The 15,662-nt window shown below is 46.3% G+C and overlaps 1 protein-coding gene across 2 annotated transcripts in view; it reads right to left on the bottom strand.

Moving 5' to 3' along the window:
- Positions 1-11,716: 11,716 nt before the first annotated feature.
- CSTA (cystatin A) overlaps positions 11,717-15,662 on the bottom strand; it is a 45,385-nt gene continuing 41,439 nt past the window's right edge. Inside the window, exon 3 of one of the 2 annotated variants that reach the window (XM_033943416.1) lies at positions 11,717-11,948. In XM_033943416.1, the coding sequence (XP_033799307.1) occupies positions 11,823-11,948 (126 nt within the window). In that variant the 3' untranslated portion in view covers positions 11,717-11,822. The remainder of the gene's footprint in view (positions 11,949-15,662) is intronic. The other variant, XM_033943417.1, reaches the window with a different exon arrangement.

A 15,662-nucleotide genomic window follows, 5' to 3' on the forward strand; every position in this document is an offset into this window, starting at 1 on the left:
TAAGATTTTAGAGTGCTACATGTATTTACTAGTGACATAGGGAAATGTGGTAGGGAGGTTCTGGAATCCAAATTTAGGCTCTTAGGAAGCTAACATCCAGAACCTCCAGGAAAGCATTTTCAGACGTGCTCTCTGTTCCACACACAGGACCCAACAGACAGATAGAGCTCTTGAGTCTCACTACTTGGATGAGGCAGTGGTGTAGGGAGGTTATAGATTTCTTAGGAACTGGGCAACATTCTGAAGAAGAGGGAGCCTATTCTGTAAAGATGGGCTCCATCTTAAGTAGGGTGGAACCAGGCTGCTGGCATCAACACTTAAGCTTTTGAACTAGAAACTGGGAGAAGGCTGACATTCTCATAAAAGAGCATGGTTTGGAACAAGGTATCTTTATAAGATATTGTCAAAACAGGGAAGATGGGATCCCAATAGCAAGGGTGCAGTAGAGACCATAGTAGACCAGGTGTCCTTAAATACAAAGATTGCAAGTTATCCATGTCAGCTGAGCAAGTTGTAAACAGGAATGACAAACATTGTTTAAAATGTCCTAAGAAACAAGATGGGAAAGTTAGAATGTATTGCACTAAATGAAAAGATAGATATAATAGGCATCTCTCAGACCTGTTAGAAGGAAGATAACCAATGGGACACTGTGATACCAGGATACAAATTATATTACAGTGATAGCATGGCTCGAATTGGTGGAGGTGTAGCATTATATGTTAAGGAGGATCTATAGACTAAATATTCTACAGCAGGGGTGTCAAACTTAATCACATAAGGGGCCAAACTCTGAAAAAAAGGCTAATTCGGGGGCTGAATTTTCAATTAAGATACTTAGGGGTCCTTTTATTAAGTTACGCTAACCGATTTAGCGTGCGTTAAATGTGCACCTTAATAAAAGGACCCCTAAATGACTAAGGCTTAGTCTTAGTAGAAGTATAGGGTTACAATGTCCTCTCTCTGTTAGATCCTAGTTCATGCTCGCTGTTTAACACCAGCTCTGGCAGGATGCACATTTCAAATCTGACATATTGTAAGCGCAAAGCAGAAAATAAAATTATTTTCCAGCATCTCTTTCTCCTTCCCTACCACCCTAGGGTCCACCATCTTTCCCTTTCTCTTTCCAACTACCCTCCTATCCAGTATCTCTATCCCCCCTCCACACCATCCCTTGTGTCAACTTCTCTCCCTTTCTGTTCCTTCCCTCCATCCCATTATCTACCATCTCTTTCCCTCTCCTCTGTTTAATTTTTCCCCACCCCCTCCATCCGGCGTATGCACGTCTGGACCCTTCCTTATCTCCCTCCGGGTACTTCTACACCAGGGTCCAGCCCCCATCCTGAAGGCCTGCATGTTTCCCCCTTTTTCCTGGTCTCACTTTCAGATTTGGCATGCCATTACTATCCTCCCTCCATCCTGGTCTCCTCTTCAAAGCAGACTGCCTTCGACCTCAGTAGCACATTCCCTCTGCCCCAGTCCCGCTCCTCCTCTGACGTACGGGATTGTGTCAGAGGGAACGTGCTATCAAAGTAAACGGCAGCCTGCAAGGTTCACTACAGCCAGCCTGTGATCCTCAGCAGGCTGCTTTGGAGACCAGGCAAAGGCAGACACTCGTGAAGAGCAGCAGTGGTTCGTGCCAGTGGGCCAGATTAAAGTTTAAAGAAAGGTAAATGTCTAGCGTGCCAACTTTTAATACACTGTGGGCCAGAGTTTGACATATCTATTCTACAGGAACTAAAACACACCTTGGAATCTCTGAGTAGAAATTCTATGTGTAAAGGGGAAAAGGATAGTGAGAGAAGTGTATTACTGTCTGTGTGGCCAGGACGAACAGACAGATGCTGAAATGTTATCAGAAATTAGGGAGGCTAACAAACTGAGTAACACAATAATGATGATGATTTTAATTACCTCAATATTGACTGGGTAAATGTAACATTAGGGCATACTAAGGAAATAAATTCCTTGATGAAATCAAGGACTGCTTTATCAAGCAGCTGTTTCAGGAACTGACAAGAGGCAAAGCAATTCTAAGACCTAGTCCTTAGTGGAGTGCATGATTTGGTGTAGGAGATAATGGTGCTGGGGTCACTTGATAGTGTCATAACATATGATTTAATATAATGGCTCATTTTCAAAGCACATAGGTACTTTGCGTGTCTAGGTGCTTTGAAAATGAGCCTCATAATTTCTCAACTGAGTATACACAGGAAATACTACAATACTATTTAATTTTTAAAAACGATGCCCTGGTATCTCCTTTCTTTCCTTTCCCTCACTCCCTCCCTTCCCTGGTCTTCTCCCTCTATCTTTCCATTCGGTGCAGCAATTCTTTCCCCCTCCCTGGTTCATAGCTTGCTGCTCTTGTTGGCTTTGGGCCTTTCTCTCTGCCAGGTCCTGCCTTTGCAGAAACAGAGGAATGCCTGAAGCTGATGAGCAGTGAATTGTAAACACTGCTGCTGCCAGAAGAAGTTCATGACATCGGCCCTTAGAGCATCTCCTTATGGACTGCATCTGGGGCAGACCGCCCCCCCCCCCCCCTTCTTGGAATGCCATTGGAAGGTGGGAGGAAAGGAGGGCGATGGACAGACTCCTCTATATATCCTGCCTTCTATATGTTCCTTGTTTTGCAACCAGTCATGTCCTTAAAATTACTATGAATATCTTTTTGTAACCCATTCTGAGCTTCCAGGAGGACAGGATAGAAATTGAAATAAATAAATGGACAGAAAGGGAAGAGATGTCTGGGTCACAAGTCATCCCCTGGTCACATGAGGTCCCAAAAATATTGGGGGTGCTTGGGCACTCAGAGCTGGCGCCTATGGCTCAAGACACAAAGTTTCCAGAAGAATAAGGAGCACATACAAGTTGCACCATTGATTTTGTAAAGTTAGGCAGTAGGTGCACTTATTATCCCAGGACAAGCAGGCAGCATATTCTCACATGTGGGTGATGTCATCCATGTAGCCCCAGTATGCAAAGCCTTAAAAGTGCATTGCCACTTTAAGAACTTGAGAAAGTTCACGAACTGCCTGCACTGTGCAGACATGAGTGGCTTCCCGCCTGACATAGGTTCGCGGTACATCAGTTCTTAGTTTTCCATGGAGCTAAGTCATGTCTCTGAACGTTGATCAGTTTTTTGCCATTTTGCCTTTTCGCGCACACATTTTTTCTTTTAAATATTTCTTTTTCATTAGTAAAAAAAAACAGAAGAGGTTTTGTTTTTTCTTTTCTTTTCCCTGCAGCTTTTTACCATTTAGGGCTTCAGTTTTCTCTCAGCCATCGAGTTTAACTTGGCTGATGCAGTCTTTCCCTTCATGTCCAGGCCATTAACAGGCTTCAAAAATTGCTGCAGGTGCCAAAGGTCAATTTCTATCAACGACCCACACAGTTGGTGCTTGCAGTGCCTTGGGCCTGAACTCCAGGTAGAATCCTGCACTCTGTGTTCTACCCTGCAGAAACATTCCATCAAGAGCCATAAACTTCAACAGAAGTTGTCCGAGACAAGTATGGACACCAAGAAGACATTGCAGTCTTCAACGTCGAAGACTTCGACGTCAGCATCAGGAGACCTAGCCAGATAAGAAGCCACCAACTTGCCAACCGGCATTGCAGGTCATTCTTGTATCAAGTCCCATGATGCCAACCAAGCAGCGACAACCACCTTTCTGGCTTGCCTCAACATCGAGGTCACCCTCTCCGAGGCAAGCCACACAACCAATGGTACTGGCAGATAAGCCAGTGGTACCGGTGCTTTCTTTTTGTGAAAAGCTCAATGCGCTTTTCAAAGCGGAGTTGGGTGATGCTTTCAAATTGCTTACCCCAGTATTGACTCCCTCGGTACCGGCCCAGCCTCAGTATAAGTCTATTAGGTCTAGCGGTACCGTACTTGGTTCCCCAGAACTGCATCAGTGCTCCATCTTTAGACATCGCATGTCCAGTTCTTCATTGAGGCATTGATCCAGTTCAAGACACCGTCGTTTCTCCTCTTGATGCTCAAAGACCAGTAAGCATCATTCCTCCTCATGTGCTTCCAAAAGAAAACATCGCTCTCCCTTATGTTCTTCGAAGAGAAAAAGAGCTTTGTGTCATACCTCATCATAGTCATCGAATCGGCACTGGACTCCACGCAAACATCGATCTTGATGCACCCCTTTACCAAAGCCCTTTTATGACGCTGACTTACAATCTGATTCAGTTGAGGATTTGTCTGAGTCTACAACGGAGGCTTATGACACTCCCTTGGAAAAGTCTCCACAGAAGTCTCCATCAAGGGCTAAATCTACTGAAAGACTTTCACTAAATTTATTAGTTAGGAAAAGCTACCAGTCAAGCTACAGGCTGACTGCCTATAGTGCTGAATACTTGGAGGCTTTAGATTATGATGAGCCTCCTAAAGAACTTCTCAGACTATCATTACATGGTATTCTCAAAGAGACTCTTCACAAGAATTGGGAGATGCCCCTCACCATTACAGTGGCTCCCAGAAAATTGAACTCTCTATAAAATAATTTCACCAGGATTTGACAAACCACAGCTTCAGCACCAGTTATTAATGGTGGAGTCAACTTTGAAAAAATCTATTCCATCAAGAATCTGTGCCTTAGTGCCACCAGGGCATTAAGGGCACACTATGGACAAATTTGGACATCACCTGTAACAAAATTCCATGTGGGTGAACAGAGTACTATATTACAATTTCTATATCTCCTGTTATATCAAGCATCTAGTTCAGAAATTGCCTTCTTTCTCAACATCTGCAGGAATTTCATCATATTTTTCACCCTTACCTTAGATAGGTATATTGCAAGATCTGCTTATGATGTTTATGATGCATTTCAATTATCTTCCAGATCCTCAGCTATGTCAGTGGTCATGAGATGTCTCGCATGGCTAATAGTCTCAGATATTGATATCAATCTTTAGGACAGATTAGCTAACATTCCCTGCTTAGGAGAGGAGCTTTTTGATGACTATTGAAAATGCTACACAAAAGCTCACGGACCATGAGAAACATTGGGATGCTTTGGTCAAATTCAAGCCTAAGCCCTCAACTTCTAAATCTTTTAAGCCTTCTTCATATCAAAGGTGTTTTTCTTCGAAACCAGCTGTTTCTCCTAGAACACAGCAGAAAAAGCAGACGCAACAGCACCCTTGGAAATCTCATGCAGCAGCTCCTAAGCCTGCTCAGTTGTTTTGATGAGCTTCTAGTGAGCATAGCCGCTGTTCCTCTTCTCAACCAATTGGAGGTCGGCTCCAATTGTATTATTGCTGTTAGAAATCGATAACCATAGGGTTCTAAAAGTTTTCTTTTAACCCTTAGCAATGTCCCTTCTTCTGGAGGTGGAATCTCTTTTTCTCAGAGCAATAGAAGTTCCACCTCTCCAAAGGAATTGGGGATTTTACTTCCAGTAAGAACATAAGAATAGCCTTACTGGGTCAGACCAATGATCCATCAAGCCCAGTAGCCTGTTCTCACGGTGGCCAATCCAGATCACTAGTACCTCATCCAAAGAAGACGAGAGGTCTACTTCCAATTTTAGACCGCAAGGGCCTGAACAAGTTTCTAGTGAAGGAAAAGTTTTGTATGTTGTCCCTGGCAACTTTATATCCCCTCTTAGATCGCAACAACTGGCTATGCTCTCTAGATCTGAAAAAAGCTTATATTCATATTCCAGTGCATCCAACCTCCAGAAAATTCCTCAGATTTCAGGTAGTGCAGCACCATTATTAATACAGAGTCCTACCCTTTGGCCTTGCATCCTCTCCCAGAGTATTCACCAAGTGCCTGGTTATAGTGGCAGCAGCATGGGCTCAGGGTCATCGGGACAATTGGCTGATCAAAGAATCAACCTCGCAAGGGGTGATGATAGCGAGTTGATTGACAATTCTCTTCCTTCAGCATTTGGGGTTCAAAATCAATTTCCCCAAATTTCAACTTCAACCCTCTTAGAATCTGCATTTTATCAGAGCTCATCTAAGAGCATTCCTCCCTCAGCAAAGACAAGAGAATTTGATTCAGCTTTGCAATCAGACTTATCATCTTCCATCACTGACTTATCATCTTCCCGCACTGGGAACAGACGTGTTGAAACTTACAATCCGGGAAGGGGAAGATCGACTTGTTAAACTTCCAATAAATGTCCCCCACCCCCGTCCCTCCCCCAGTTCTGGGCCGAAAAGACCATGCTGCCCCTGTGTTCTGCTGTATCCTGCCCCCATATCAACGTTTCCGGGTTGATATCCTGCATGCCCCATGACATATGTATTTTCCTCCATCTTGTCGTGGAATGCCTCATCGTCATTTAACCACCCGCCAAATCTTTGGTACGAGTCAAGAACCAAATCCATGTAGGCCAGGGATCTCAAAGTCCGCAATCAGGATTTCCCCAATGAATATGCATTGAAAGCAGTGCATGCACATCTCAGCCAAATGATGGTACTCCTGGGTTACATGACTTCCACAGTGTATGTTATTCTGTTTGCAAGACTTCATCTCAGGACGCAAGCTCTCGATCCACTATCTCAACACATTACAGTCAAATCTTCACTTTGACAATCTCTGCAGTGGTGGATGAACTCTTTCAATCTTTCCAGAGTGTTTTTATTTCAAACACCTCCACATTAGAAGGTTCTAACCACAGACTCATCCACCTACGCTTGGACGGCTTTGGGAAATCCACTGCTTATTCCTAGGATAAACAGCATAAAATCTAGTGTACTACTTGGGACCTGGGTTGGCCACTGTTGGAAACAGGATGCTGGGCTTGATGGACCTTTGGTCTGTCCCAGATGGCAATTCTTATGTTCTTATGAAGTGTGCCAGTGATGAAGTGCCCAGGTGATGAAATGTAGCCGTGATAGTGTGCCCCAGTGTAGAAGTATTGCAATGAAGTTTCTCACTGATGGAAGTGTCCAGTTATTGAAGTGCCCCTGTGAAGAAATGTCCCGTGATGAAATGTTCTGGTGAGGCTTCAAATGTCTTTCAAAGTGCAATATGACAAAACAGCTTAAAAGTACTAACAATAGAGTGACAAACTGGTTTGTTTTTTTCAGTTTGAGCTGAAACTGAATCTTTGGTTGAAATTCATTGCACAATTTTGGCATCGCCTCCCTCCCCCAAGCAAAAGCAAACTCCACTGAATCCCCCAAACAAAATCAGCCCTTCACCTATAGGGTTCCCTGGGTCTACTTTGCAAACCCTGGTGATTTAGTGGCCTAGCCAGGGCAGGAGCAATCTTAGTTCTTCCTGCACAAGCTGACTCTTCAGTCTCTGGAGTGATTCAAATCGTTCCTGCCCATGCCAGTTCCAATCTTGCAAAGACTTCCAAAGGAAGTTGCAACAGCCATGTTGACTAGTGCCAGCATAAGCAGGAGCAACAGGGTATTGCTTTTACCCCATTGAGGCCACCAGGATTTGTAAGAAAGGCCCTCTGGGTGATCAGTTTAGTTTTTTTTTTTGGGGGGGAGATCAAGAATGGGGTCTGCTTTTATTTAGGGGGGGAACAGGACAAATGCTAGACCTGATGGGCCCAGGGCAGATGCTAGGGAGGGGGCCTCAGCTTGCTTTCAGGCAGGTTGAGGACCCTGGAACAGAGGGGCCCACAGCAATTGCCCTGTTTTCCCGCTTCTAAAGCTGGCTCTTGGGGGCGAGGGGGAGTTTTGGTTTTATCCAAAAAGGCACTCCATATTTTTGGTTGAATTGAAACAAAGCCAAATTCAAATTTCTGGATGGTTTTGCTGCTAAAACTCAGATTTGATTTGCATATAATAACTTAAGCAAGGCAAGAATGGCACAAATATTTATCACAATACATGCATACACCAGTGTACCAGAAAGGAAGTATGGTTGCTATGGGGTATATAAGGACAGTGAGCTTACTTTGCACATAGGCATTCCAGAAGACTGTGGACCATGTGTATTTTGTGCTTAGTGTTTGACTTTGTTTCTACAGCTTCTGTGTTTTTGTGTCTGTGCTGGTTGCAGGAAAGCATGGAGAGCAGACAAGTCAATTCACATGCATTAGGGCTCCTTCTCCAGCTTACAAGCCTAACTGCCTTTCTTAAATGCATTGATTCCCAGCTCACTGCCTCCCAGGTCTATTATTTCTCTCTCCCTTTCTTTCTGCCCCTTGCCCCTGAGCCTGGCATTTCTTACTGCCTCTTGACCCCTGTAGTTTGCCAACTTTGCTATTGTGTATGGCAGCCCTTAAATATGTTGCTTTGCCTTGGCTGGAGGCAGCATTATTTCAGCACTGCTGCTTGTACAGTGGTACCTCGGAATCTGAACACCCCAGAACTCGAACGACTTGGAATCCAAACTTTTTTTTTTCTTCATTTTTGCTCCGGAATCCAAACGCTGCTATGGAATCCAAACGTAGCTTCCTGGTTCCCCTCTGCAAATCCTTTCTGATCCTTAACATGTGCTTACCCATTAATGGCAACATCTTCAGAGGAGGAGACAGACTAGAGAGCTGCACGGGAACGGGGACGACGGGAATCCCGCGGGCATCCCGCGGGTTCCCCCTTTGGGTCACGGGGATCCCGTGGGGACGCCCCTAGGGTCGCGGGGATCCCGTGGGGACGCCCCCTAGGGTCGCAGGGATCCCGTGGGGACGCCTCCGAGGGTCGCGGGGTTCCTGCGGGGCTGGATGTACTCAGTCGCGCGGCTCTTCTCCCTACCTTCTCTGCTTGCAGCACAGAGCCGAACGGAAGTCTTCCCGACGTCAGCGCTGACGTCGGAGGGGAGGGAGGGCTTAAACAAAGCTGAATGTACTCAGTCGCGCGGCTCTTCTCCCTACCTTCTCTGCTTGCAGCACAGAGCCGAACAGAAGTCTTCCCGACGTCAGCGCTGACGTCGGAGGGGAGGGAGGGCTTAAACAAAGCCCTCCCTCCCTCCGACGTCAGCGCTGACGTCGGGAAGACTTCCGTTTGGCTCTGTGCTGCAGGCAGTGCAGGTAAGGAGGAGAGTAGCCTCGCGGTTCGAGTGGCTACCAAGGGAGGGGGCGGTCCGCCCCGCCACACCCCGCCCCGGTTGCAGCACAGCCGGCCAGGTCCCCTTACTTTTGTGGCACTTCCCCGACCGACCGACCGACAACAGCCCCGGTCCGACAATCCTCCCTGCCCTGTAGCCGCGAATCTAAATTATCTTCTTACAGCAGCTGTAATAAGGTAATTTAGATTCGCAGTTAAGGGCAGGGAGGTTTGTCGGACCGGGGCTGTTGTCAGTCGGTCGGGGAAGTGCCACAAAAGTAAGGGGACCTGGCCGGCTGTACTGCACCCGGGGCGGTAGAGAAGGAGTGGGGAGAAGGACGCTGAAAGGCCATGGGGAAGACGGGAGGAGGGGGGGAAGGACTCTGAAAGCACTTGAAGACAGAGGAGGGAGAAGGACGCTGAAAGCACATGGGGAATACAAAGGGGTGGAGAAGGACGCTGAAAGGCCATGGGAAGGGCGGGGGGGGGGTGAAGGAATCTGAAAGCACTTGTGGAAGACAGAGGGGGGAGAAGGACGCTGAAAGGACATGGGGAAGACAGGGGGTGGGTGGAGAAGGACGCTGAAAGGCCATGGGGAAGACAGAGAGGGAGAAGGACGCTGAAAGGACATGGGGAAGCAGAGGGGGGAGAAGGACACTGAAAGCACATGTGGAAGACAGAGGGGGGAGAAGGACGCTGACAGGACATGGGGAAGATGGGGGGGAGAAGGACGCTGAAAGGAAATGGGGAAGAGAGAGTAGGGAGAAGACACTGGCAGGGAAGAAGACAGATGCCAGACTATGGGGGAGCGGAGAGAAGAAGATGGGTGCCAGACCAATTTGGAAGGGGGAAGAAAGGGAGAGGCACAGTAACAGAGCAAATGGAAGATGCAGAAGGAAGAGAGACAGTGGATGGAAGGAATTGAATGAGAACATGAGGAAAGCAGAAACCAGGCAACAAAGGTAGGAAAAGAATTATATTTCTTTTTTTTTATTTTGCTTCAGGATAAAGTAGTATATTAGTTGTGTTGATAAAAATTTATAAACATTAGAGGCTCTGGTAGAAACCCATTTGCAAAGTATGTATTCTTCCCAATTAATATTTTCAAATTAATAAAGTCTTTTTGCTTATTTGTAAATGGGTTTCTACCAGAGCCTTTAATTCAGTAGCATAATTAAATGAAATAACTATTTCTGAAGTTTATATGGACGGGCGGGGACGGAGGGGATTCCTCGCGGGGACGGGTGGGGACGGAGGGGATTCCTCGCGGGGACGGGTGGGGACGGAGGGATTCCTCACGGGGACGGGTGGGACTTTGGCGGGGACGGGTGGGGACGGGTGGGATTTCTGTCCCCGCGCAACTCTCTAAGACAGACCACTGGCCCAGCAGGAGTGTTCGATCGAAAAGTGACACCCCATACCTCGCTGAAGCCAGGATCTCCCTCAACTAGGGTACAGATAGATTGACCTGGTCGTTGCCATCCTTCTCTTGCCGTCCCTTCTACCCTCCCCCCTCCCTGCACATCTTGCTGCAGATCGACCTTGCTCCTTTGTTTGCCTCAGGCAGGTGAATTTTTAACACATTCGGGGTTTCCTACGGGACTGGAAAAGTGGCATTGAGCTTTGGGCACGATATGCAAAGCTTTTGATAGCCCAAGTGGGGAATCTGCTGCAGGGGGCATTCATTGAAAGAACTGAAAGTAAAAACAGGAAGAAGGGGAGGGACGGTTGAAACGTGGGTGATTCGTATAATGATCTTCTACGTTATGGGTGAATTTACAGTAAGAGCTATCACATTAAATCGGAGAGCTGATTGCTCTCAAAATACTATTTATGTAGTTGCTATAGAGATCTCCTGAAAATTTAAACTGTGTGTTTACTGTTAAATTTATTTGAAAATCTGGGTTTGTGGGACCAAGAAACGGATTAATCCAGTTTCTATTATTTTCAATAGGAAAAATTGTCTTGGAACTCGAACGTTTTGGAACTCAAACAGGGATTCTGGAATGGATTAAGTTCGGATTTCAAGGTATCACTGTATAAACAAAATTGATGGTCTGTAGGGACTGGTGGGGTAAGGGGTGTGAGAGATGCTGGAGGCACAGGTGGGAGGGGGGGAGTAAGGAAAGTTGAAGAGAGAGATGCTGATCCTTGGGGGGGTGGGGTGGAGGAATAGGAAGAAAGGGCAAGGAAGCAGAGGGAGTGATACTGGACCTGTGGGTGGAGGGAAAAGAGGGGGCCACTTATGGACCTCCAGCAGGAGAGCTATAAGGGAGGGAAGAGATGCTTGCCCTGGGGAGGGAGCTATGCATGAGAAAGAGTGAGGGAAGAAGCTGGCATGGTAAAGGAGAGACACAAAGGGGTGATGATGGACACAGAGATAGGGAAACAGAAAGATGATGCTGGACACCTGTGGGAAGAAGGGGCAAGGCAAGAATAAGGACACAGAGGAGAGAGACTCAGCATGGTGAGAGGATGGGGCAGGGACACAGAAAGGAGGTACTAGTGCTTTATGATTTGGCAAATATTTCAGCTTTGCCTTGTCTAGGATGTAGCTGTTAAAATAGCAGAAAATTATGAGGAACAGCTGAAGTATTTTGTGAGAGTAGGAGCCACTACTTTACTTAGCAAGGCAATAAATCCAATTACTGTATAGCCGAGACCCTCTACTGTATATACTGTATAGCTGAGACCCTCTTAAAAAAAAAAAAAAAGGAAGATGCATACAAAGACTTCAAAACACCAAGAAAAATGACACATTCACTTTAATCAACCTTTATGTTCTCTAGTTTGATAATTAAAAAGCATGGAATTTTCAGGCACGCCTTGCATTGCAGCACCCAGGCTTAGAAATAACAAATTTCATCATGTCGGGCCTTGTCTGTCTGGTAGCTTGTGAGACTCGGTTTCTTGTTCTCATATGGAAGGGGTACGAATATCTTCAGATGTATACACCCATTATCAATTAAGACCTGGGAAGGGGGCAGAAATAGAAAGGAGCTTTATTTAATAATTATCTGCTACCTCAGCAGCCTAATAAATCTTAAATGGATACACTGGTGCTCCTCCCCAATCCTGAATGTTTTAAACCAGTGTTTCTCAACACATAGTACACATACCCCTGGGGTGCGGCATGGCTACTACAGCGCATATTCCCTGCCCACCCATCCATAGAAGCCACACTGCTGCTACCACAGCCAGGGATCCCTCCTTGCTGTGCCCACTGCCGGGGATCCTTACCCCCCCCCCCAACTTACCCCCCCCCCCAACTTTCCTTCCCAAAGCCAACCCACAGGGCTTCCCTCTGAAGTCAGAGCTGACCTCAAGAGAAAAGCCTTCCTGGTCAGCGGGAAGGTTCCCAGTTACCTCCTTGCCACACTAGTTTCTTCTGCCTTCACCAGCTTGTTGGGCAGTTAGGGGGACACGCAGCCACCAGCGGTCCACATGCTACACATAGCTTACCTGGAAAACTCTCCAATATCAGAGCTGACATCAGAGGCTCATGGATCAACCACATGCAGCGTCCCCCAACATACTGCTGAAGGCAGACTGAGTGAGTGTGGTTCAAACAAGGGGACACAATCTTTCTGCGAGAAAGGAGGGGAAGGAGTGCATTGGGGGCATTGGAGGGGCACGATTCTGGGATAGCTGGAAGGCAGGGAGGGTGAGGGGGTATGAACCCGACTCAGAAGGAAGGGACACAGAAGGGAGGGAGGAAGGAGGCACTAACTTGGAACATAGAAGGGAGGGAATAGAAAGGGAGAATTGTTAGGTGTGAGTTAGAGGGAAAGAGATGGTGGCACATGGGGAAAGGAAGAAAGGAAAATTGGGCATAGAGAGAGGTATTGATGCATGGGAAAGAGAAGGATGAGAGGTAGAAGTGTTGGATATGGTGGTGGAGAGGGGACAGATTGAAAGGAATGCAAGGGAGAGGAATATGGGGCACAGTGATGGAAGGAGAGATGTGGCATGGTGCTGGACAGGGGTGATAGAAGGAGAAATGAACATGGGGCTGGTGGGGCAGTGATGAAAAATTCTGCACATGATCTGGGGGTTGAGAAAGGGAGAAATGTTGGACTCATGAAGGGACAGAGAAAGAGATGTTAGTTGGGGAAGGGAATGGAGAAGAGGAAGCATGCAGGAGGCAGAAAGAAATATTGGATACACAGTCAGAAGGAAGGGCAACCAGAGACTCATGAAATCACCAGCCAACACAGATAGGAAAAATGATTTTATTTTTAATTTAGTGATAAAAATGTGTCCGTTTGAGAATTCATATATGCTGTCTATATTTTTCTGTTTTACTATAGTTGTTACTGAGATGACATTGTATATTTTAGTCATCTGAAGGGCAGGGTGAAGAGTACCACTGGGGGGGAGGGGATAGGGATTGGGGAGGGGAGGTGGGGAGGTACTGAAAGGTTCTGACACTTAGTCACAGATATGATAAGTGGGGTTAGGTGGGGGGAGGGGGTAGTGTGGCATCTTCGAGGCTCATAAGAGTCCAGGGCCTCGGAGTGCCTTTCTGCCCTCATTAGTCTCACTCGCCCTTTGTAGAGTAGGAAGGGGGGGGACAGTTTGGTTGCTGTTACACTTCTCCCTCCGGATTCGCGGGGGATAGGGGCACAGCCGGACCGGGAATGGTGAAATACCGTGAATATCTTCTGGTCTGGCTCTGACCCACCCCCGCCTCCCTCCCGGCATCCCAGCCTTACCTGGTGGTCTAGCGGGCTTTCGGGGCAGGAGCGATCTTCCTACGCTCCTGCCCTGTGCAGATCGCCAATAGGAAATGACTGCCGTGAGTTCCCGTAGTCTCTCGAGACTATGACGGGAACTCCCCACAGCCATTTCTTATTGGCAATCTACACGGGGCAGAAGCGTAGGAAGATCGCTTCTGCCCTGAAAGCCCACTAGACCACCAGGTAAGGCTGGGACACCGGGGGGGGGGGGGGAGGCTAAACTATGTGGTTTTTTCTTTTTTTCTCCCTCCCCAAAAAATCACGAATATGTGAAATCGCGAATGCCGAAACCGCGAATGGGGAGGGGGAAGTGAACTCTTCTTCTGTACATGCTTGTTATATTATTGTATATGATGCACCCTTGGGGTGCCCTGGCGTTGTATGTACTGTTTGCATCAATAAAAAATTGTTTGAACCTAAAGTCATCTGAAACTCCCCCCAAATATAAATGATAAAATTTCTTGGCATACGCTGTACTTTTTTTATTTTGTAGTTACCGTTATGAATTAATAAGATTTTATTGTTGGTATATGAAAAATGGATGGAAGAAGTTGCATTACGATTAGAACTATTATTATTGGGGTGGGGTCAGGGGCGGAGCCTGGGTGGAGGTACTCAGTTGATATTTGTTAGACTTAGGGGGTACTTGGCTTGAAGGAGTAGAGAAACACTGTTTTAAATAACATAAGAACATAAGCAATGCCTCTGCTGGGTCAATCATGCACATAGCTCACTTCTGCTAAGACACAATAGTTGCATGAGAGAGATTTGCATACCAAGAAGGCAGTGCAGGCAAATCTTTCTCATGCATATTCATTGTGGATATCCTGAAAACCTGGCCTGCCAGTAGATCTCGAGGATCAAACTTGAACAGCCCTGGATTAAACAATCTGTCTGCTGAACAGCAGCTACCAGTTTAGAAGGAAGGATAATGCATTCTCATTCACCACTTTAAAAGAGCTCATCTTAGAACAGGAGTGGGTAACTCCGGTCCTCGGCCGGAATCCAGTCAGATTTTCAGGATTTCCCCAATGAATATGCATTGAAAGCAGTGCATGCAAATAGATCTCATGCATATTCATTGGGGAAATCCTGAAAACCCGACAGGACCGGAGTTGCCCACCCCTTTCTTAGAAAGTGGTATAGAACAAGTAAGAGTGAATCAATTTTTCACCCTTTCAAAAAGTACACCAAGCAGGGGATTCTCAATGAAATTACATGGAAATACTTTTAAAACAAATAGGAGGAAATATTTTTTATACATACAGAATAGTTAATTACAGGAACTGTTGCCAGAAGATGTGGTTATAGTGGTCAGCATAGCTGGGTTTAAGAAACGTTTGGATAAGTTCCTGGAGGAAAAGTCTGTAGTCTGCTATTGAGACAGACATGGGGGAAGTCACTGCTATACTTGGATCGGTAGCATGGAATGTCGCTACTATTTGGGGTTTTGCCAGGTACTGTGACCTAGAACGGCCACTGTTGGAAATGAAACTAGGCTAGATGGACCATTGCTTTGACCCAGTATGGCTGTTCTTATGTAAAGAGGCCTTGTTTGTAAGAGAAGTGCCAGGGATGCTGTCTGTTCACTCCTTTGCTTACGAGTACGTTCATATTGACACCAAATCTCCTTAAGGCTAACTAGGGGTCTTATTTTTCTTGTGTTTTTCCAGAAAGTAGGATTTGGTCCATCGTGTCCTAGCTGCTTATTAGCAAGAGTAGAGAGAGGTGAAGTACTGATGGAGTTTTGAGAATATTCAAGTCAGGAACAAATCATAGCCCAAGGGCTAGTGGAAAGATGTAGAGAGTTGCAAAGGGACAGAAATTTCACCCATTCCCGCTCATCCCCAATGGAATCTAACCCATACCCACTAAGACCATTCCATCTCCATAACTAATCTCCTCCATCCCAAGCAGTACCCACAGGAGTCAATGCTATTATTTACT

Source organism: Geotrypetes seraphini, chromosome 4 (assembly GCF_902459505.1).
Source record: "Geotrypetes seraphini chromosome 4, aGeoSer1.1, whole genome shotgun sequence".
NCBI lineage: Eukaryota > Metazoa > Chordata > Amphibia > Gymnophiona > Dermophiidae > Geotrypetes > Geotrypetes seraphini.